The following is a 24,149-nucleotide window of genomic DNA, read 5'->3' on the forward strand; positions in this document are numbered from 1 at the left end:
TGGTAATAAAAATATAGTGACAACAACTTCTTTATATTTTTCAAATCGTTGATCTTAACTTTAAAATAGTTTTTCAGAAACTTCTATTTTTTGAGAGAGAAGAAACATTGATCTGAAGTATATCAATTCCTTTCACTTTGATTTATTTTTCTTTTGTTCAAACAATTAAAAAAATCTCATACTTTTAAAAAATAGCATGTATATTACTTCCATTTAACTTTTGTATTCATTTATTAATCCTATATAATAAAATTGATGCCCAGAATAATGTTCATTAATCTTAGCAGCTAATGCTTATGAAGTGTTTACTATCTCCCAAGTTACAGAATAAGCACTTTAAATGGTTATCTCACTAAATTAGCACAGGAATCTCATAAATAGGTACTATATTTATCCGTCTTTATTCCGATAAGGAAAATGAGACCCAATAATGGCTATCCCTGGTTAGTGCTGATTTGGAAAGATTTTTTTTCCCCTTTGCTGGGTTTTTCTATATTACTTGAATATTTTTAATGGGTATGTATCTTTTTCATAAAAATGTAAAAACTATTATAAAAGTACATTTTCAAATAAGTAACTGAAGATTCCCCAGGGCTTAATCTTGAGCCTTTTTCTCTTTCTATTCTGCACTTTTTCTCTATACCATGTCATCAACTGCCATAGTTTTGAATACCATCCAGTCGAAAGGCTTGCAAATCTACAGGCGTAACCTCAGATATATTGTGAGTTCAGTTCCAGATCACTTCAATAAAGTGAAAATCACAATAAAGTGAATCAAATGAAATTTTTGTTTCTCAGGGCATATAAAAGTTATGTATACACTATGCTGTAGTCTATTAAGTGTGCAATAGCATTATGTCTAAAAAATGTACATACCTTAATTAAAAAGTACTTCATTGCTAAAAAATGCTAACCACCATCTGAGCTTTCAGTGATCATAATCAGTGATCATGGATGACCATAAAAAATATAATAATGAAAAGTTTTTCAATATGAGAATTACCAAATGTGACAGACACAAAGTGAGCAAATGCTATTGAAAAAACGTGGCACCAACAGACTTGATCAATTCAGGGTTGCCACAAAACTTCAATTTGTAAAAAATGCAATATCTGTGAAGCTCAGTAAAGCAGAGTACAATAAAATTAAGTATGCCTGTATATTTCCACTCCAGGTCCTATCTTCTGACCTACAAAGACATATACCCAACTGCCAACCAGACACCTTTTGTATGCTTCATACATACCTCAAATTCAACATGTCCAAAGCCATACTCATTACCCCAAACATGGTCCTCCTCCATGTTTCCTAATCCCAGTGAATGGCACCACACTCCACCCAAATTCACAAACAAAAAAAATACATGAATCATTTTTTATTCCTCCTTTTTTCTCACTTTGTATATCCAATCTATCACCGAGTATGTGCTACCTCTTAAATATACCCCAAATCTGTCTACCACCTCTATTATCACTTCCTTGGTCCAGGCTACCATCATCTCTTGCAATTACCTCCTAACTGATGAACCTTTTAAAATTTTTGTCTCCTCACAATTGATTCTTCTCATAGCAGCCAGAGAGATGCTAATAAATGAAAAAGGAATTGTGTGTCTCTCTTGCTTAAAACCCCTCAATGAATTTCCATTAGAATAAACTTCAAATCCTGTGGCAGAAACTGTGAGTTACTTGCCCAATATGTTTCCTCATTCTATAACAAACTCAGCATTTTGTTAGGAGTAGTAATACGCTGAGTTGAAAATAAAACCCAGTTCTAGCCAATAAGATAAGCAGAAATCTACAATATAGGGATTCCAGGAAAACTCCTATTTTCCTGATGGAAAGAGATAGATTCACCTGTCACATGTCTTTTGCCTTTTACATTATTTTCTTTTTCCTGACTGGGAGTGAAATAGTCATCTTGGAAGCATGAAGATGGAAGCGATGGTCAAAGGATCACAGAAAAAAAAATATGGAAGCTTGGGTGCTAGAACTTGTACAAGCCCTGGACTGCTGACACTGAGGTTGTTACCTCAGAAAAATAAACTTCTTATTGTGTTAAGCCACCATAGCTTGGTTTCTTTTACATGCAGCCAAAAACAATCCTAATAGACACAATCTTATATGGGATGGTCCTTTCCCACCTCGTCAGCCTTATCTTAAACAACTTTCTTCCTTATTCACTGTATTACAGTCACACTGACTTTCCTTTTACTCTTCAAATACAAGATCTCTTCTGTTTCAGGGTATTTCCATGTGCTGTTCCCTCTGCCTGGGATAATCTTTTCTTCACTCTTCATCAGCTAACATCTACTCATTATTCATGTCTGAGCTTAAGATATATCTCAGCATGGACTTCCGTGACACCTCCAATTCAAATTAGGTGATTTCATAGCACCCTGAACTTTTCTTTCTTACCATGATTCATAATTTATATTTTTTCTTTATTTACAGGATACAGGATATTTTCCTTTTAGTTTAGCTTTTCGCTCCCCAGCTAGACTCTGAGCTCTATAATGTCAAGGGCTGTGTTTCTCTTGTCCACTACTAAATATATATCTAGCCCCTATAACAGTGATTATCACATAGAGGGCACTGAATAAACAGTGCTAATAAATGACCAATCTGAAATTCCATGTGCTTCATGCAATTTTCTTTGCACTCCTGAATCAGAAGTGATCACACACACACACACACACCGGCTATGCTTCCAAGGCATATTGCTTTGTCCTCAATTTTAATTAAATACTTTTTAACAAATATGGCACGTTTTAAAATATCTCAAAATCTTCTCAGGAGAAAAACACATATAAATGGGTTGTATTGCAGTATAATAAGTGCAACATTTAAAGTGGTAAGCAAGATACCAAAAAACAAACAAACAAACAAACAAACAAACAAAGAAGGGAAGTCTAAGCAAAGAGTATAGCATGTGCAAATGCCCTGCAGTGTGAAAAAGTGCAGGGTCTCAGTATCAATAAAAGGTAAAGTATAAGGAAGGTATTTGAGGCATAATGTCACATTGGGGAGGGGGAAATAATCTAAAACAGTAAACATAAGTTTCTCATGACTTTCTCTTTTTCTCCAAGCTTGGCCAAAAATTGTAAAACAAATGGAATCATGAATTAAATTTCATAAATTACAGAATCAATGTCATGCAAAATTATGCCTGCAACAATTAGAAAGTTATTTTTCTTTGAGACATTAGAACATGGATGAAGTCACATGAACATGCTTCATGGCCCTGCCCAGCTGACACCCCTGGTTGGCTCCATCTCTATGAAAGAAATTGTCTAAAATCAAAGTTGGAGTATGGAACCACAAAAGACCCTGAATAGCCAAAGTAATATTGAAGAAGAAGACCAAAGCGGGAGGCATTACAATCCCAGACTTTAGCCTCTACTACAAAGTTGTCATCATCAAGACAGCGTGGTATTGGCACAAAAACAGACACATCGACCAATGAAAGAGAATAGAGACTCCAGAATTGGACCCACAAAAGTATGGCCAACTAATCTTTGACAAAGCAGGAAAGAATATCCAATGGAAAAAAGACAGTCTCTTTAACAAATGGTGCTGGAAGAACTGGACAGCAACATGCAGAAGGATGAAACTGGACCACTTGCTTACACCATTCACAAAAATAAACTCAAAATGGATAAAGGACCTGAATGTGAGACAGGAAACCATCAAAACCCTAGAGGAGAAAGCAGGAAAAAAACCTCTCTGACCTCAGCCTCAGCAATTTCTTACTTGACACATCCCAAAGGCAAGGGGATTAAAGGCAAAAATGAACTATTGGGACCTCATGAAGATAAAACTCTTCTACACTGCAAAGGAAACAGCCAACAAAACTAAAAGGCAACCAACAGAATAGGAAAAGATATTTGCAAATGACATATCAGACAAAGGGCTAGTGTCCAAAATCTATAAAGAGCTCAACAAACTACACATCCAAAAAACAAATAACCCAGTGAAGAAATGGGCAGAAAACATGAATAGAAAATTCTCTAAAGAAGACATCCAGATGGGCAACAGGCACATGAAAAGATGCTCAATGTCACTTCTCATCAGGGAAATACAAATCAAAACCATGCGTAAGATACCACCTCACTCCCGTCAGAGTGGCTAAAATGAACAAATCAGGAGACTATAGATTTGCTGGTGAGGATGTGGAGAAACGGGAACCCTCTTGCACTGTTGGTGGGAATGCAAACTGGTGCAGCCACTGTGGAAAACAGTGTGGAGGTTCCTCAAAAAATTAAAAATAGACCTACCCTGTGACCCAGCAGTAGCACTGCTAGGAATTAACCCAAGGGATACAGGAGTACTGATGCATAAGGGCACTTGAACCCCAATGTTTATAGCAGCACTCTCAACAATAGCCAAATTGTGGAAAAAGCCTAAATGTCCATCAACTGATGAATGGATAAAGAAATTGTGGTTTATATACACAATGGAGTACTACGTGGCAATGAGAAAGAATGAAATATGGACCTTTGTAGCAACGTGGATGGAACTGGAGAGTGTGATGCTAAGTGAAATAAGCCATACAGAGAAAGACAGATACCATATGTTTGCACTCTTATGTGGATCCTGAGAAACTTAACAGAAGACCATGGGGGAAGGGAAGGGAAAAAAAAAGAGGTTAGAGTGGGAGAGAACCAAAGCATAAGAGACTCTTAAAAACTGAGAACAAACTGAGGATTGATAGGGGATGGGAGGGAGGGGGCGGGTAGGTGATGGGCATTGAGGAGGACACCGGTTGGGATGAGCACTGGGTGTTGTATGGAAACCAATTTGACAATAAATTTCATATATTGAAAAAAAACTGAGAATAAACTGAGGGTTGATGGGGAGTGGATAGGACGAGAAAGTGGGTGATGGGCATTGAGGAGGGCACCGGTTGGGAGGAGCAAACCAATTTGACAATAAATTTCATATTAAATAAATAAATAAATAAATAAAACCATCATATTGCAACCAAAAAAAAAAAAAAAGACATTAGAGGTAATGCTTGGTATCATACTTTTTCATTAAGTTTACTAGGGTGAAGGGCGCCTGGGTGGCTCAGTCGTTGAGTGTCCGACTTCGGCTCAGGTCATGATCTCAGGGTCCGTGGGTTCGAGCCCCGCGTCGGGCTCTGTACTGATAGCTCGGAGCCTGGAGCCTGCTTCGGATTCTGTGTCTCCCTCTCTCTCTGCCCCTCCCCTGCTCATGTTCTCTCTCTCTCTCTAAAAAATAAATAAACATTCAAAAAAAAAGTTTACTAAGGTGAAATATCACTATTATATAAGATTTGACGATACTATTGCTATTGATTGAAATCTGAGTTATAAACGATACCCGATTAAAAACCATTCAAAAGGAAAAATAAAAAATAAAAATTAATTAATTAAATAAATAAATAAAAGCTGGAGAGATAGGCAGAGTCCAGACCATGAAGTCCCTATGATGTCACCATAAGTAGCTTTGATATTAATTATAGATAATGATGGGGCGCCTGGGTGGCGCAGTTGGTTAAGCGTCCGACTTCAGCCAGGTCACGATCTCGCGGTCCGTGAGTTCGAGCCCCGCATCGGGCTCTGGGCTGACGGCTCAGAGCCTGGAGCCTGTTTCCGATTCTGTGTCTCCCTCTCTCTCTGCCCCTCTCCCGTTCATGCTCTGTCTCTCTCTGTCCCAAAAATAAATAAACGTTGAAAAAAAATTATAGATAATGAATATACAGGAAAGGATTTTAAGCAGGGGAAAGAGTATCCTCAGATTTGAGTCTTAGAAAGATCACCTTGAAGGCAATGGATTGGAGGCAAAGAAACCAGTTAGGATTCTAATGCAACAGTAAAAGTATAAGAACCTCAACTAAGTGGCAATTGTGGATGGAGGCAATAGAACTGGAGAGATAATTCAAAGGCAAAATTGACTGGATTTAATAGCTGATTAAGCATGGGAGTGAACAAGAAAACAAAACTAAGGATCACTTGGACTAATTATTGTGTCATTCAGTGAGGAAGGTAATACAGAAAGAAGAGTATGTTTGGAAGGGGAGATAATTAATTCAGTTTGGGACATGTAATATTAGAGGTGCCTATGAAATATCCAAGTGAAGAGTTCCAACAGGTTAGATAAGACACATGGATCTAGAGCTCTAAAAGAACAGCCTTGGTTAGAGATATGCATTTGAGACCTCTTAAAGACCTAGACTAAAGTTTTAATGGTCAACATAGAGAGGAAAGAATGGCTTTGAAGGATGTAAGAATTTAGAACCCATAAGATTTGGTGACTGATTAAATCAAGGGAATGTGAAAAAGAGGAGGGAGTCTAGGTCAAACCTCAGTTTTCTGGTTTTGGAGCCAGGGTGGGTGATGGTTCCACGGTTCCGGGATGAATTGTGCCCTCCATGCTACCAAACTCATATGTTGCAGCCCTAATACCCATTATCTTAGAATGTAACTGTATTTGGAGATAGGGCTTTTAAAGAGGTAATTAAGGAAAAATACGGTTATATGCAATGGCTGTAGCCCAATATGACTGTTGTCTTCATAAGAAGAGATTAGAACATAGACATGCATAGAGTGAGAACGCCATGTGAATATGAAGAAGTCCATCTGCAAAGCAAGGAGAGAGGCTTCAGAAGAAAGCAAGTCTTCTGACACCTTGCTCTTGGATTTCTAGCTTCTAGAGCTGTAATAATATAAATTTCTGTGGTTTACACCACCCAGTCTATGGTACTTTGTTATAGCAGCTCTATAAAACTAATACAGCCACCAACCAAGATTAAGAATATGGGGGGCAGGGAGGGGCACCTGGGTGGCTCAGTCAGTTAAGCGTTGAACTTCAGCTCAGGTCATGATTTCACTTTCAGTGGGTTCAAGTCCCGCATCAGGCTCTGTGCTGACAGCTCAGAGCCTGGAGCCTGCTTTGGAATCTGTTTCACCCTGTTTCTCTGTCCCTCCCCTACTTGTGTTCTGTCTGTCTGTCTGTCTCTCTCTCTCTCTCAAAAATAAATAAACATTAAAAATTTTTAAAAAAGAATATAGGGGGCATGGAATAGGTTGGGAGAAGAGGGTGTCAAAAGAAGAGTTTGATGTGGGACACATTGAGTTTGAGGTTTCTGAGGTATATCCAGGTAGAGATACTCAAATATTTTGAAATTCATGAGGTAAAAAGTGGTTATAGATACAGATTTGGAAATCATTGATATGCAGCTGATACTTTATAGGAGTGGGTGAGATCATACAAGAAGTGTATGTAGATTAAGAAGATCATCAAGGATAGAACCACAAAGAATATCAACATTAAGGAACAGACTGAGGAACTGAATTTAGAAAAGGAAAATAATCAGAGAGCTAGGATGAAGAGAGAGAGAAAAGTTATAAGTAATCTTTTAACCCTGTTTTTAATTAAAATTAGTTGATAACATATTGGTCTCTGTCCTCAAAGAACTTTATCATAGTGGCAGAGGCAGTATCTTATTCATTTCTGAATTTCCAACACCAAGTACAGTGCCTGACATTTAATATTCCTGCAATAAATATTTGTTAAATCACATGGAATTGAAATCAGGACTTCATTCCTTTTTTTTTGTTTGTTTTGTTTGCTTATTTCTGTAGTGTGCAGCATGTGTTGCCACTGATATTTTAAGTTCATAGTGAAAAATCATTTCAATGTGTCCTAGGCTTGGTCCCATTCCAAACCAACCCCCAGGACAATAGTTTTCATTATAACCTTCTGTCTTTGCCAATCAGGATGGAATTCTGTGCACAGAAGTTATATACATATATGGGTATATCTATGTAACAAATCACAGCACAGGAGCCCCCTGGGTTACCTCAGGCTCTGGTATGCCATATTTGAGCCATATAAATTCAGCTTCTCCTCTGGCATCTGTTAGCTGACTCACTTGCAACTCCACCTCAGCAGTGGTCTCTCAGTCCTCTCAAAGCAGGAAAAGAGTACTGTGCGCTGAGAGAGCATGGCAAAGAATCCTCCAGAGAACTGTGAGGACTGTCACATTCTAAATGTAAGTTGATTCATATTTTTTCCCTTTTGAGCAGAAGCATGGTTTCACAGATTTATTGTATCGCAATGTGAACATTAAAAAGAGAAATCAAAGGTGATTTTGAATTTGGCTTGCTATTTTAAGAGCTGTTGTGTATTGTTTTATTCTCTCTTAGGCAGAAGCTTTTAAATCCAAGAAGATATGTAAATCACTTAAGATTTGTGGATTGGTGTTTGGTATACTGGCCCTAACTCTAATTGTCTTGTTTTGGGGGGGCAAACATTTCTGGCCGGAGACACCCAAAAAAGTAAGTAAATGCACATATTATCTAATGCTTCTGTTTTGAGTTAATTGAATTTAATTAGTGCTTGACGTGTATATTACTCTGAAAATGAAAATCATTAAGTCCCTTTTGCATATATTTTCTGGTTTTATGAAGAACTGAATCAAGATTTTGCTTTCTTTCATTTGTGTAATTATTTTGGTAAAGGAAAGTTTGTTTTCTGCATTTCAGTTAATAATGATAAGAGTAGAATTAGCCATTCTTTTATAATGCTTGGGTTTAAGAAGTTAAGACTCCTACTAGAAGCAAATTTTTTACTGTAAGAAAAAATATTTTTCATCTCCCTTTCAATTATTTGGGCAGAAGTTGATGGAAAAGTAATATACAACCACATAAAAAGAAATCACCAGAAATGGCAGCAAAGGATTTTCAGGGATTATGTTTCTGACTTAATGTATCTGTTCTGAGGTCAGGCAGAAAATACCTTTTCAGAAGAAGCAATTCTCATACCTGACTTCACATGCATTTATGACTTAAAAAAAAACAGCACTTTTCTGCTCCTCACTAGCCATAATTGTCACTGACCCATGAGATAGTAATGCCACAAGGTAGAAACAAGGGACACCAAGTCATTAATCACAGGTATCTCAGAAAACTTCTGATATTAGGGTAATTTGGTAAACCTGACTGGCCATTGTCATTGATATTTGTGTACCTTAGTGTTATTGTTATACCCAGACTCACACACAATAGGCAAATTTAGATGTGACCCAAAGAAAGTGGTCCCTTCATGCTAACCATTTCCATTTAAGAGAGAATTAATAAATGTACAAGCTACAAGGTGTGAAGATGGTTTTATGTCTTTGCCACATTTTTCTCTCTGCATGTGGGTTGTTGTTACTGTTGCTATTAATTTGTTATAATGAGATCATAATTTTTATTTGATAACAAATGTAGGAAAAGAAAGGCACATATCCAGGAGGGGGGATGAAAGATAAGAAGAAAATGGGTTTACATAGACTACTGGGAGCCAAAGGAGTGATAAGAACAGAGAGGAAAGAGTATGGATTGATGAAAAAGGAGAGGCAGTGGGGAGAAAATAGAAAATTAACTACACAAGTGTCCAAAAGAAAACAGAGAAATAAGGCATAGCTACCCTTGGATTCTTCACCCTTACTGTCATATCCACTTTCATCTAGTCCTAGAGTCTACCTTATCAAGTTTAAGTAAGAGGGAGAATGAAAAGCAAACCAGTCCATCTTTGTCTGCTTTTTTATTTGCACCTTGTTCCAGAATGGATTTCAGGCATCACCCAATGGTTATAGTTAGCGATTTCTGTCATTCTCTCTCTCTGTCTCTCTCTGTCTCTCTCTGTCTCTCTCTCTGTCTCATCTCATCTCATCTCTTGCACTGTGCCCTGCTTCTGAACTACTTTCTGTTCACATATCTTTCTAGAGAAGCCACCTATATTCAGGCTGTCAAGGTGGGCAAAGAAATAGAGATCAGGAAGGAAACAGAAAATGAGTAAGAGCACCAAAATGCATTCCATTCCCATTCTGTTACCATTTAGCTAATTCTCTAGGTGATGTGTTGCCTCACATATTGAATATAGGGTCCTTTTGACAATTATGGGTGAGTTAGAGGACAATAAACCCTTTTGTTCTCCATGGCCATAATGTACTTAACTGAGTGTGGTAGGTAGCTAGCCCTTTTGACCACCTGTACAAGCTTGATTAAACAGTGGGTCAGATGGCCTTTTTTGTGACTGTTGGTACTGCAAATGCTATTTTGAAAGAGTTTATGTGTTTTTCTAAACGTTCAATGTTATTTGCCTCAGTACTATAAATGACAAGTGGGACCTTGCTTTTATCTTGCAAGGTGTCAAACTCACTAACAGGGCCCATGGTTCCCTCTACTTCCATATCATATCATCTTTGTTTCTCACTTCAGTTCTCTTCTTAATGCATTATAAGGAGCAATCCTGTGATTCCTCAAACCAAAACTAAAACCTAGTCAGTGCATGCACAGAAGAGGTCAAGTATGCTATGAAATAAAGTAATCCATCTTGGAATGAAGTAATCCATCTTGGGATGTACTTTTCAGCAAAGGGGTTCTCAGAAATGAACAAAATTATTGTGAGGTAATCTGGTAAAAGACAATATGTGTCCCCTGGGTCAAGTTTTCCCACCATGAACAAAGGTTATTTGTTCTCCATTCCAGTGGGGAGCTGTAATTTGTTGTCTTTGATATTTAAGTCCTGGCCTTCACCACAAGACCCAGCTGGGTCCGTTGCAAACTCAGGAACCAGCTGGAGATGTGGATGCTTCACTCAGTCCACCGCTACCTTTAATTCCCAAAGAGACCAAGAAACCATCTATGTTTCCAATGGCTGAGACTGCCAATAAGCCTGCCTCAGAGCTGACTTATGAATCCTAGGAAGGAAAAAGAAGTCACATTAGTCTTGGAAGATTTGCAAGGGACAAGGATCCAGGCACCTTGCACAAAGACTCTCCCCTTAAGAATATGGCTTAGCAAGAAATGTGGGGCACCTGGGTGGCTCAGTCAGTTGAGCTTCTGACTTCGGCTCAGGTCATGGTCTTGTGGTTTGTGGGTTCGGGCCCTGCATCGGGTTCTGTGCTAACAAACAGCTCAGAGCCCGGAGACTCCTTCGGATTCTGTGTGTGTCTCTTTCCCCACCACCCCCCGGCCCCCGCTCATGCTCTGCCTCCCTCTGTCTCTCAAAAATAAATAAATGTTATTTAAAAAAAAAGAGTATGGCTTAGCAAGAAACAAAAGTTAACAAATTAAAACCCAGGTTCTTCTGGGCTTTCCTTTACAAGCCTATGGGACCTGTGGGAACCCGTGGAGACAGAATTGTTGATGTTGCTGTGCTTATGGATGGACTGATTTTTTTGTGGTTCTCCTGGGGCTTCCTCCAAGCTCTTAGTTTTTGCTCCTTCAGCCTCCATCATAGCTTCTCTTTATTTTGTTTTTCTTTTTTTTTTGACATCTGTTTATAATAAACAGTGTTTATTTAACATCTCACATCTGATGTTGACATTTCCATGCCAGTAAGTCCTCCCCCTCCTTCCATTACCTCCCACCTTGATGTGTACAAAAGACCCAGATTCTTGATCCCAAAGTGAGAGTAAGCCATGCTTGATTCCCTCTCCTCACACACCCCAGGCATAAACACATGTGCATGCATGCATGTGCAAATGCATACACACACATACACACACTCCAGAAAGAGAAAAGCATCAAAATGAAGTGAAATGAAAGGGACTAAACCTAGGGGAACAGCTGCACTCCCTTACAGGCTCCAGGCCCCTAACCCACAACCACATATAGGAGCCACTTAAGCTGAATGAAAGCCAGACCATCAAATGCTTGTATTCAGATTTCTCAGCCAAACGGAAGGTACCTATTCAGTCCCAGAGATTTTGAGAGTGCATCACAATGAAGCTCCACTTCTAGGCAGTGACTGCCCAAGGATCTTTGAAGCCAATACCCTAGAGAAACATTCTTCCTTTAAAGTTCCCTGCATTACACATTTAACTTGAAGCAATTAGAAGCCAACTCTCCAGCTAATTCATCCAACATGGAGAAAGCAAGTCATAAAAATCCCAGCCCTTATATCAACAATCTATAGATGTAGCACAATCCTTGTAACCTATCCACTCCAATCCTTTGTAAAATGAGGCAAAAGGATAATAAATTAAATAAATGAAATTCTGCCCTTCCTACCATATCCAGGAACTACCTGGTGACTTTAGGACTCTTTAGAAACCGTAAATCCTAAGGCCCACACAGCACTCAAGATTACTGGGGGTATCCTCACAACTCCTCCATACTATCAGTATGAGAAGAGAAGTGGTAAGGATATGTGGGCATCTTTCTGCCTTCTCCCCACCTCAACTGCAAATAATCATTAAGACAGCATCACCCAGGATTGCCAGCTCAATATCATCGTATGCTGAAAATCCTTTGTTCGGAAAAAGCACTTCCTTGCTAAGTCTGGATCTAGCTTTCCTGTGCCTATTTCTCTAATACTAGCATTGGCCAGAGACCCATCTTCTTCTTCTTCAATGCCTCTTCTAGGCACATAAAGAATAAAACTCTCTTTCCTGAGTTCTCTGGGCTTTCCTACACAGCAGTTTGGTGGCTAAAATGTGGATCTGGAGAAGCATTCATACCCTCAAGGAAAAAGTTGGAGTTATAGCTGGAATCTCTTTAGCAGAGGGACTGAGCTTCACCAGATGGTGCCACACTGGCATTTTAAAAAAGAAGGCTTCTCTTCATTTTATTTTCCTCCCAAACCATTGCAGAAGGAAAGTCCACCCTTATACAGACAGCAGCTCTCACTGGGCCAGTTCTTGCTGTAGGTTATTAAGAGGTTAATACCAATCATGTAGATGAGAACTCTGGCTACTAATGGGCACATTCTGATTTAGTCCCTCCATTCTACAAGGCAGCATTTGCTGAGCAACTTACATGGCACCAAGGAAAACCTGGCTCCTCAGAGGGAACTGTCTTTTAGAGGCTGAGAGCGGGACTGGAGCTGTATAGGGAAAGTAGCCCAGGTGATCAACAGATAATAGCATAGTAGCAGTCCAATTATCAACCTGATAGGTATTAGTCCAAATCTGAGCAAAAGTAATTTTGTCAACTATTCAACATTGCATCTGGCAAGGAGTGGGAGATAAAGATGGGAACTGAACTTCCAGAGAAATTTGGTGACTTGCTCAAGGTCACACAGCTTTTAAGTGGCAGAGTTGAGGCTAGGACTAGAACCTGGTCTAAAGATTCTTTCTACTATTCTTAAGATGCATATAAGAATGAGGGGTGGTGGGGATAGTGGGTATGGGAAAACTTCCCAGCCAACTTGAGTCTGTAGATGAAAGAAATGGTTTTTTTTCTCATTGAAAAAGAGGAATGTTTGTGCTGCTTATGCCAATTTTTTTCAGGGCTGAGAGCTGGTGATTGAAGATGCAGAAGTCCAACTTTGCATAAGAAATAATCTGTCTGCTCTGTGTTGGTAAAGAAATACCCAGAGGCCATTTAATTCCCACAGGCTAGGTTGGTAATAAAATGGTACAATGCATTCCCTTCCCTTCCTTCCAGCCTAACACCTGATAACCAGCTATTCTGAGCATGTATTTCACCTTTGAAGAGTGTACCTCATAAACAGTAAAGGATGAAGGTAGAGAGAAGAGCAGCCAGATTAATCACAGGCTTTAAGAAACAAACCTAAGCCAAATGTCCTCAAATCCCTTTCAGGAAAGGCTAAAGGCACTTGCCCCCAAAATCGATCCGTCAGACTGGGGTCTGAGGCAACAGTATTTTTTTTACAAAAACTAATCTCAGAGATTGCCACAAACTGAGGCAAGAAATGGAAGACTGTGAAAGAGGGAAGTTAGGGCTCATTTGTACCTGAGTGGAAGATTTAACTGGAATGAGGAAAGAATGTATAAGGGCCAGGGAAGAGAAATGAGTTTGGTTTTGCTCCATGTTTTCTCAGTGTGGTCTTCTTACATCTCTCACCACCTGAACTTAACCACATATCTATTTCATTTCACTTCTGAGTCATATCCCACTCCATAGGCTTCCCTGCCCCACTCCAGTGTCCTTACAGTTAAGATGAGACCTATGTGTGGGTAGAACAGGAACGTATCAGAGTGGTGCTGGAAGGATGCCCTTGCCTCTCAAATATCTCCTATTCCTGGTGTCATTGTGCTTAAAATCCATCATTAGTAATTCATTCTTTTGACTTAAGTATTTCACTCCACTTTTTAAAGAGATAAATACCAATCACGGTCATCTTAGTGTGAAATCATTTGTCAAATTTATTTTTTCTTTGACATAAGGGACCTGAAGCACCATGAGATTCTTTGATGTCTAGAGAGGAAACAAAAGGATAGAGGAAGATGGGAAGAAGGGGAAGGACTAAGAGAGTACAAAGGAAACAGGATATGAAAAGAACAGAAAAGGGAACCTAGAAACACCAATAATTAACTTTCCCTATTTGCCAATTTGACAGTAGTGTCGTCCTCATCACAGTCTGTCCTTGCTCTGTCCTTCCTGAAGTAAAGCTGAGTTGGGGACAGTGTGAGATGAGCTACTGAGCACCCAGTCATACATTTCTCAGGCCAGTCATCCTGCCTCTGCTATAGTTAGTGCCTGGAAAGGACAAAACCATTTGGTCCTTTATCTCCAGAAAGACCCTCAGCCCCTGAGCCATTGAGCTTAGTAGAGAGAAAAGTACTTCTGAGGCCAAAGGCATGAGCTCAGTCTTCATATGGGCCAGTGGCGCTTGCATAGCCATTTCCCAGGCAATGTGCTCCACAGGGACCTGGGCGAGACAGTATGTCTGGATTTGCTCAAACCCATCCCCAAACAGCCCAAAGTGGGCCACCAGCATCATCTTCCTAGACAAGGACAGTCTCCTCCAAAAGGATACTTCCGATAGTAGAATTCCATCTGGGTGAATATATAGCTTCCCACTCCCACCCCTTATCCAGGATTCACACGTAAATGAAGTCATTCTGATCCCACTCCATTTAGCATCCTATCATTGCTAAAAATAAGCCAATAATCTGGTTAATGAATGTGATCAGAATGGACCCCTTCTCTCCCACGAAATCAAACCAAACCAAAGAAAAACCCAAAAAACCTCTTTGAAGGAATGTTGAAAGTAATCAAGATCTGCTGAGCTTGGCAGTTTCCAATAGTTTTCATCTAGCAAGGTGTCCAAGTGAAGTGCATTGCCAACAGTGCAGGAAAAGTCATTCCACAGAAGTACACTGAAATTCTAAATGTCACCAGTATGGTTCCATAGTCTTCTACCAATGATTGAAAATACAGCCTGTATTTTTTTCTTTTGCCCAGGTAGGCAGCATTCCAACATCCCCTAGTCTCTAACCTCATTTTTCCATGCAATAATCCATCAGTGGTGCTGCTCATGAAACAAACACACCACCCCACCCCCACTGACTAGTAGTGTCGACATTTGTCTCAACAATGTATAGTACTTCTAAAGAAATTCCCTCCCATTAGGAGATCTGACAAGACTGGATCTGAAGTAGATGCCTCTCTCCTCTACTTAGGTCAGGCCTACTTAGAGTTCAATTTCTTGCCATAGGTAGACATTTCTCAAGCTGGCTGCAGAGCTGAAATTGAGGAAATATTTATAACTAGAAGCAAATAACAAGCCTAAAGGAATTTGTTTGCTACCTGTCACAAACCAGGCCAGAATTCCTGAGTTAACTCTGCAGTTGCTGGAAGGTTGTAAATACCATTTTCCTTCCCCCTTTAAAGTATGGTGTCTTAAAAGACCTTGCCAATGTTTAAAATCTCTTTATGAAGCTGAGAATTTGTCCCTGGTGGGAAAAACATATGCTGTATAGTTAATATTTAATTTAGTATACCCAGTACTTAAGTACTGACCCTGTCCAAGGCACTGCAGAGCTACAAAGAAGTAAATGACATTATTGCTTCCTATTCAGCAGCTACAAAGACTTTTAACACTTGAAGCAACATTGTTTCTACAAACCCTTCCAACTTGTTTTTCTAGTTGAGCTAGGGAGAATTTGACCAGGTTAAACTAACATTCAGTCACAGACACCCGCAGACATTAAAAAGCATCCCGACCCAGTATAAGCTCTAAAAGGCCTTCTGTCACTGGAAGCCATATCATTAGAAAGCAACATTGGCTCTATAAATGACTTGTTTTAGGGGAATTTTCATTTACCAAATGTTTTTTGTAAGGAAAACTAAGTAGGAAAAAAACTTGATAGCAGGAGCATCCTAACAACAGGAATAAGAGATTTCCACCTGGCACCATCAGTACTGGCTTGGTTTGTGACAGGTAGCACATTACTTTAGGTTTGTTATTTGCTTCTAGCTACAAATATGTCATCAGTTATGGGTAATGGGCTTACTCCTAAACTGGGACACTTGATGGGACTGGTCCTCTTGGTCCTAAGAAAAAATTACCTCTTGTAGAGAGCCAGAGAGAATCTGGAGTTTTGCTTCAACCACTCAGGAACAACCTGGAACAACCTGATAAAGAAGCCTTTTCAAGGCACTATTCTTGTATGATACTGTATTACTTAGTGCAGGGAACTTGACACAATTGTCGAATTCTATATATATTCAAGTATAATATATTTCTACATATATTCAAGTATAATATACCTGAAGCCAACTGAATTAGGTTTGGAAAACAAAACTCAGGAATAAACTGAGTGGGTTTAGTTAGCCCATAAAAGAGACCGTCAGGGGAAGGCAATAAATGTATCCTGGAGTCGAAATGGAAGGAAAAGAAGCAGTTGAGGTTAGATAAGAGTATTACCTAATATTGGCCGAGGAGAATGGTCTTCAGATTCTAAAAAAGACCCAAGACTGCTGAGGCAATATTAAAGTCCTGGTTAGAGGGGCGCCTGGGTGGCGCAGTCGGTTAAGCGTCCGACTTCAGCCAGGTCACGATCTCGCGGTCCGTGAGTTCGAGCCCCGCATCGGGCTCTGGGCTGATGGCTCGGAGCCTAGAGCCTGTTTCTGATTCTGTGTCTCCCTCTCTCTCTGCCCCTCCCCCGTTCATGCTCTGTCTCTCTCTGTCTCAAAAATAAATAAACGTTAAAAAAAAATAAAGTCCTGGTTAGATAAGGAGATAAAGAGCAATACCTAAGCATTCTACATGTGTTCAAATCTGTTTCTTAGCCCCTAATGAATTTCATGGGGAGAGGGGGTGAACACTACTTGGAAGGGAAGCAGTAACTTAAAGAAGCAGCAGCAGTTTTACATGATCCCTCTGCTTAACGTAAGGGAAAAATACTTTACAGGCTGGTTTGCAAAAATATCATTCACTATTTAATCAAGGCTGCCAAGAAAAAATATTGGAATTTTAGTGATTAGTTCAGCAACTTGGGTTGAATACAAAATACTGGCTCTGAAGGGATCCCCATATCAGCTTCAGTGCCAAGAAGCACCTCACTTGAATCTTGAGTCTCAGAGAATTCCCAATGGTAAGCTGCTGAGATGGCACCTCACCACAAAGGCTCCAGAAAGAGAAGGTGCCCCAGATATTACCCAATTAAAGTGTCTTATGAAGGGACACACTGAGTATCTTAGAGCTTGTTTTCCTCTGTTCTTCCAGACATATGACATGGAGCACACTTTCTACAGCAATGGAGAGAAGAAGAAGATTTACATGGAAATTGATCCAGTGACCAGAACTGAAATATTCAGAAGTGGAAATGGTACTGATGAAACATTGGAAGTACATGACTTTAAAAATGTAAGTTGGTTATTCCACCCCTCAAGGTTTCCCACTTAAAATATTAGAACATTTGAGTCAAGTTAAAAAATAGCCTTTAGCCTCCACTGAGTTTGTAAAACAAAAGCTTTCCCTTTGAATTCAAATTTTGCCATCCTGGGGCCTTAATAGATCATGGACCTCATTAACTGTCACTATTTCAGGAAGGTCTATTTTTTTGTCTGTTTATAGGGTTACACTGGCATCTACTTTGTAGGTCTTCAAAAATGCTTCATCAAAACTCAGATTAAAGTGATTCCTGAATTTTCTGAACCAGAGGAGGAAATAGATGAAGTAAGTAAGAATATTAATAGTGGTAGGAAAAGCCATCATTTATTGGGTGTTAACTATATGCCAGACATTGTACTAAATGCTTTACTCTCATTTGATGCTTACAATGACCCTACAGAGAAGTGCTATTATTATCCCCACTTTCCAATGAGGAAACTGAGTTCAGAACCAAAATGTGACTTTTCCAAGGTCACACAACTAGTGAGGAGCAGATTGGGATTTGAACTTGGGCCTTTTGAAAAACGAAAGTTCATGCTATTAGGAGCAACACTATACTTTTATACCTGGGTAGCCATTAACATTCTGTACCTTTGCTTCTAAACCAAAGATTTCTAGTAAGATGTGTGAGCCAGAGGAACCAAAGCAATCCTGCTTAAAGATAAACTCTTAGGGGCGCCTGGGTGGCGCATTTGAAAAACGAAAGTTCATGCTATTAGGAGCAACACTATACTTTTATACCTGGGTAGCCATTAACATTCTGTACCTTTGCTTCTAAACCAAAGATTTCTAGTAAGATGTGTGAGCCAGAGGAACCAAAGCAATCCTGCTTAAAGATAAACTCTTAGGGGCGCCTGGGTGGCGCATTTGAAAAACGAAAGTTCATGCTATTAGGAGCAACACTATACTTTTATACCTGGGTAGCCATTAACATTCTGTACCTTTGCTTCTAAACCAAAGATTTCTAGTAAGATGTGTGAGCCAGAGGAACCAAAGCAATCCTGCTTAAAGATAAACTCTTAGGGGCGCCTGGGTGGCGCAGTCGGTTAAGCGTCCGACTTCAGCCAGGTCACGATCTCGCGGTCCGTGAGTTCGAGCCCCGCGTCAGGCTCTGGGCTGATGGCTCAGAGCCTGGAGCCTGTTTCCGATTCTGTGTCTCCCTCTCTCTCTGCCCCTCCCCCGTTCATGCTCTGTCTCTCTCTGTCCCAAAAATAAATAGACGTTGAAAAAAAATTAAAAAAAAAAAAAAAAAACTCTTTTTTTTTTTTTTAATTTTTTTTCAACGTCTATTTATTTTTGGGACAGAGAGAGACAGAGCATGAACGGGGGAGGGGCAGAGAGAGAGGGAGACACAGAATCGGAAACAGGCTCCAGGCTCTGAGCCATCAGCCCAGAGCCTGACGCGGGGCTCGAACTCACGGACCGCGAGATCGTGACCTGGCTGAAGTCGGACGCTTAACCGACTGCGCCACCCAGGCGCCCAAGATAAACTATTAAAAAGAAAAGTCCCAAGGCCACCTGAGATCCTTGCCGCTTTTATAACATTGTGGCATTCACCTATTTAAAAGATTCCAGTTCATTCACTTTACCATTGTATGCTAGACTCTGCTAATGAAATAATCTGCATTTAACCTCACTAGGAAAGGCAAAAGCAAAGAAGGTAAGAACCTCAGTGTAATAACAAATTCTCTGAAAACATACTGTCAGGCCAAGGTAAGGCAACCTAAGATACTGGTGCAATCACTAAATGGCCCCTGAAAACCTAGTGGGGGATGGAGGATTATTCACTAAAACACAACTATCATTAAAGCCCTTGAGGCTCTTAATGCTTTCCTGATATTCCTCCTGTAACTAAAGTATGTTGCTATCAGTGAAGGAATAAGGGGAACCTTAGCTAAAGCCATATTGTGGCAGCATATTCCCACTGTAGCCAGAAAGAAACAATTATTTGTTTGGTTTATTTGGTTTTCTTTTAGTGTTTAACTGGCAAATGTAAAATGAAATTATGGCAATGGCACAGTGGCCTCTCTATGTACTGTAAAGACCTCTTTCTTCTTTCTCTCCCCCATTTTTTCACTATTTTCCTACATAGCTCTTTCTATTTTAATTCTCATCTACCCATTTATTTTTTTCTTCCCTTTTTCTATTTTTTGGGGGGGTGATGTGGGATAGGGAGCCCTTTATCCTTTCCTTTACACAAGTCTCAGAACTGTCATTGGCTCCCCAGACATGCCACTGGTCTCCTTATGGCCAGGGAAATTACAGACCCTTGTTACTAGAATTTCCAAGGAAAAAAAGAAACTTTCCCAGAGACAATGCTGTGTTCTCAAGGTCTATGGTAGTGAAAAATTTTGGTGATTAAAAAAAAAAGCATAAATTCAATGCATCTGAGGAACAGAACAACTTCCAGGATATTAGGAATTACTGCCTAATTAGGAATTAGGCAAGGATAAGATGAAGGGAGAGTCAATAGGAGAAAAAGGCAGTACATGTTGCTTTTTTTTTTTTTTTACAGAAAATAATGTAAACGTTTGAGTAGGGCCAGCCAGCAATAAAACCTTGAACTAATACAACAGGATTTATTTTTCTGAAAAAGATAAAGGCAAAGGCTCATAATGTCTCATTTTGGCCCTAATTTATTCTTCAATTAATTTTGCCAAATCTTTTAAATAACATAAGTATTTATCTCATGATAGTGAGATTACTTTTATCTTCAATTATATATATTCAGGCTACAGATTTTTTATGAGTTAAGTTTGCAGTTCTGGATGACAAAATCCCTCTTATTCTGTTCTCACCACTGTATCTATGGTTTGCGCATGCTAAACATACAGAGCAGGTATATAAATAGCCCTGATTTTGCTAACAAAGCTAGTCAGCATACCAACCTCATTTTCTACAATCCGTTTCAACACATCTCAAGGTCTTTACAGACTCAAAGTTGAAGAAGCTAAGACTTGAGAGTTTTAAATAACTAGGGGAAAATTATAGAAAGCCATATTTCAGAGAATGTATTAATAAAAACACTGAAATCATAAAGCTAGAAAGAAACAAAAAGAAAAGTAAAAGCCTTATTAAGAGTAGGGAAAATGGGGTGCCTGGGTGGCTCAGGTGGTTAAGTGTCTGACTCTTAATCTTGGTTCAGGTAATGATCTCACAGTTCATGAGATTGAGCCCCGCATTGGGCTCCACGCTGTCGGTGCTGGACCTATTTGAGATTCTCTCTCTCCCTCTCTCTCTGCCCATCCCCCATCTGCTCTCTTTCCTTCTGTCTTTCTCTCTCTCTCTCAAAATAAATAAATAAACATTAAAAAAATTTTTTTGAAGAATAGGGGGAAATGTCAAGGCCCAAAAGACAAGTGAGTAAGAAAGTAGGTACATAGATCAACTACTTCCAATACAAGAAACTGAAGAGAAGGCAGTGTTCTTGACAATATAAGAAAAGCTACCTAAAGAAAAATACACTGTGAGACAAACTCTAAGCATCTAGAATGAAAGGAGTAAAACAACGGTAAGGCCAGTGAAGTCACAATCTAAAGACTGGACTGTAACACACAAAAAAAGACATCTTTCACACTACAACTAGCCACCATTAACAGGCAAATCTTGTAAAACCAAAATAGTAAGTTCGATTGCTATTTAATTGATCTCACCAGTTTGGATTATAGGAGTTTTTTCAGCTTGAGATCAAATCCTGCTTGCAATCTTAGTTGCAAGCCTAAAACAAGGCAGGCACTCACAACATCCATTTAAAAGAGCAAAAACAAATGTAAATCACTCAGGGTTCCAGAAGCCCAATTAAAACATATATGGCCCAGTGGGAGGCCCAGAAAAACGATGGATAACCTTCCTAACTGTAAGTGAAATGGTAGCAGAGCAAACTCCTGGTACAGTGACTAGCTTTACTGTTAGACCTGAGAGAGGGATGAATTTTTAACTCTCTCAAAGGCACCTACTGTATGCACATACACAGCTAGTTCACAGACAGCCCTGGGATTGGAATTGTTATCCAAACTTAAAATAGAGTGTTTTCCAGTATTCCATAATGTCTCACTCATTTTATTAATTTCTCTGCCTATCCCCACCCTGAACTTCTCTCAGAATGAAGAAATTACCACCACTTTTTTTGAACAGTCTGTGATTTGGGTCCCAGCAGAAAAGCCTATTGAAAACCGAGACTTTCTGAAAAATTCCAAAATTCTGGAAATTTGTAATAATGTGACCATGTATTGGATAAATCCCACTCTAATAGCAGGTATGACCTCCTTCTCCTCCTCCTCTTTCCAAAGTCAGTAACAGGTTAATGTTCCCATCATTTAGAAACTACATTTCTAGGAACACAAATGATCAGCTTGAATATTAGATGAAACTGTATATGCTCACCACCAAGGGAGGAAGGAATTTCTCACAGCCAAGTTATAAATCAGATAAATCAATGCTGACAGGCTTTTAAATATCCCAGCAAAGTTAATGCCACCCTAATGTGACTAGTGATAGCAAAAAACTAATCTTTCTTTGCACATCTATATTCATTGCAGTTGGGATATCAGACTATTGCTCAAACCACTGTGTACCCAACCCAAGAACAGAAGAGAGGAGCCAAAACAATTTTCTGTTGTCACAAGAATGATTCTCTGTGTTGACTGGTGGCATTCTCCCCAGAAGCCAGGATAGTCATTGTAATACAAATTTCTTTGTGGCTGTTTTAGGAATCACTATAAAAGTAATTGAGGGCTAGAGATCTACAGTAGAAGAGGTCAGCTCTCAACTTCCAATCAGCTCATAGAAAAGGCAAAGGTCTCTGGACGTCTTATTCTTCCCAGCTAATATAGAATTTGACCTCCCTCATTCTAGACAGAATAAATTACTATTTATTCAAGAGAGACCACTCTTACCAAACCAAGAAGCTATTGGTACTTTTTGGCAGCTTAAAAAAAGAGGCAACTAAAGACAATGTGATATTCTGGATTGGATGCTAAAACTTCTGCTTCAACATTCTTTTTCTAAAAGACATTAATGGAAATAATGATGAAATCTGAATAAAGTCTATAGTTTAGTTAATAGAATTGTATCAATGCTAATTTCTTAGTTTTCATAATTGTACCAAGGTTATTTAAGATGCTAATGTTAGGAGAAACTGGATAAAGGGTATATAGGAACTCTGTACAATCATTGCAACTCTTCTGTAAATGGAGGATTATTCATAAATAGAAATTTAAAAAAAAACATTTTAAGACAGGAAAGAGAGGAGAAAGCAGGGGAAGACAGAGGGCACTAAATCAAATCCAGCAATCAAAAAATATTTACTCAGCACTTATCAAAGGTAAAATCATTGTTGGGAGACACCTAAGTCCCCTCTCCTGGTTTTTAAAATTAGGGTGCTAGTAAGGCAAACAGTAAGTATTCAATGCCAAATGAGCAAAGAAGAGATCTGCGTACATGGGAATAGTCAGATTTGTTTGGGGGGAAATCTCTTTATAATTGCAGCTGAAGGAGTTTGGAAAAGTGGTTCATGCTTGCCTAAATGATGGCATTGACAAGATAATGAAAATCTCTATTCCCAACACCATAACCCCAAAGACTTCTTTTGGGAACCATTTGCAAAGGAGGTGCATCAAAACTTTGTGTTTATTCCCTTAGTTTCAGAGTTACAAGACTTTGAGGAGGATGGTGAAGATCTTCACTTTCCTACCAATGAAAAAAAAGGGATTGAACAAAATGAGCAGTGGGTGGTCCCTCAAGTGAAGGTGGAAAAGACCCGCCATGCCAGACAAGCAAGTGAGGGAGAACTTCCAATAAATGACTATGTAAGTTACATTCATGTCACTCTGTTAGAGGGATAGCAAAGAGCCCTCAAAAAACTCACTACCCCTTAGATCAAAGTCATTAAAAGGTGCATGGTCATTGTTTTAACAAAAAATATTTAAGAAACTTGTAATCCCTAAGGGGCTCATTCATAATCAATCTTGATCAATCTTGATCAGACTAAGGAATTTAGTTTCTCACCAGTCCCCAGTTCATGTAGTCTTATAGTCCTTCCCTGCTTGGTGGGCCTTTTCTTAGTGAACCTTACCCTCCAACCATGGTTTATTCTTCTTTCAGACTGAAAATGGAATAGAATTTGACCCCATGCTGGATGAGAGAGGTTATTGTTGTATTTACTGCCGCCGAGGCAACCGCTACTGCCGCCGTGTCTGTGAACCCTTGCTAGGTTACTACCCATATCCATACTGTTACCAAGGAGGGCGGGTTATCTGTCGTGTAATTATGCCTTGCAACTGGTGGGTGGCCCGCATGCTGGGGAGGGTCTAATGGCAAGTTTGAGCTCAAGTGCTTAAACATCTGGCAGCCAACATATAATAAATGCATGCTATTCAATGAATTTCTGCCTATGAGGCATTTGGCTCCTAGTAGCCAGTACTCCAGAATTACTTGTAGGTAATTTCTCTCTTCATGTTCTAATAAACTTTTACATTATCATCAATGGCCTGATTGCTGTTGAATACACTAGGTAAATGTTTACTAAGAATATTTCCTGCAACTGAAATG

General features: G+C 39.4%; 1 protein-coding gene across 1 annotated transcript; it reads left to right on the forward strand.

The window, feature by feature from the left end:
• The first annotated feature begins 7,968 nt into the window (after window positions 1-7,968).
• Window positions 7,969-23,912, forward strand: TNMD (tenomodulin). The gene is made up of 7 exons (XM_047844557.1): window positions 7,969-8,016; window positions 8,171-8,302; window positions 17,433-17,573; window positions 17,784-17,885; window positions 21,702-21,855; window positions 23,241-23,407; window positions 23,703-23,912. The coding sequence occupies exons 1-7, from the start codon at window positions 7,969-7,971 to the stop codon at window positions 23,910-23,912; spliced, it is 954 nt and encodes a 317-aa protein (XP_047700513.1).
• The last annotated feature ends 237 nt before the right edge of the window (window positions 23,913-24,149 follow it).

This window comes from Prionailurus viverrinus, chromosome X (assembly GCF_022837055.1).
Source record: "Prionailurus viverrinus isolate Anna chromosome X, UM_Priviv_1.0, whole genome shotgun sequence".
In the NCBI taxonomy this organism is placed as follows: Eukaryota; Metazoa; Chordata; class Mammalia; order Carnivora; family Felidae; genus Prionailurus; species Prionailurus viverrinus.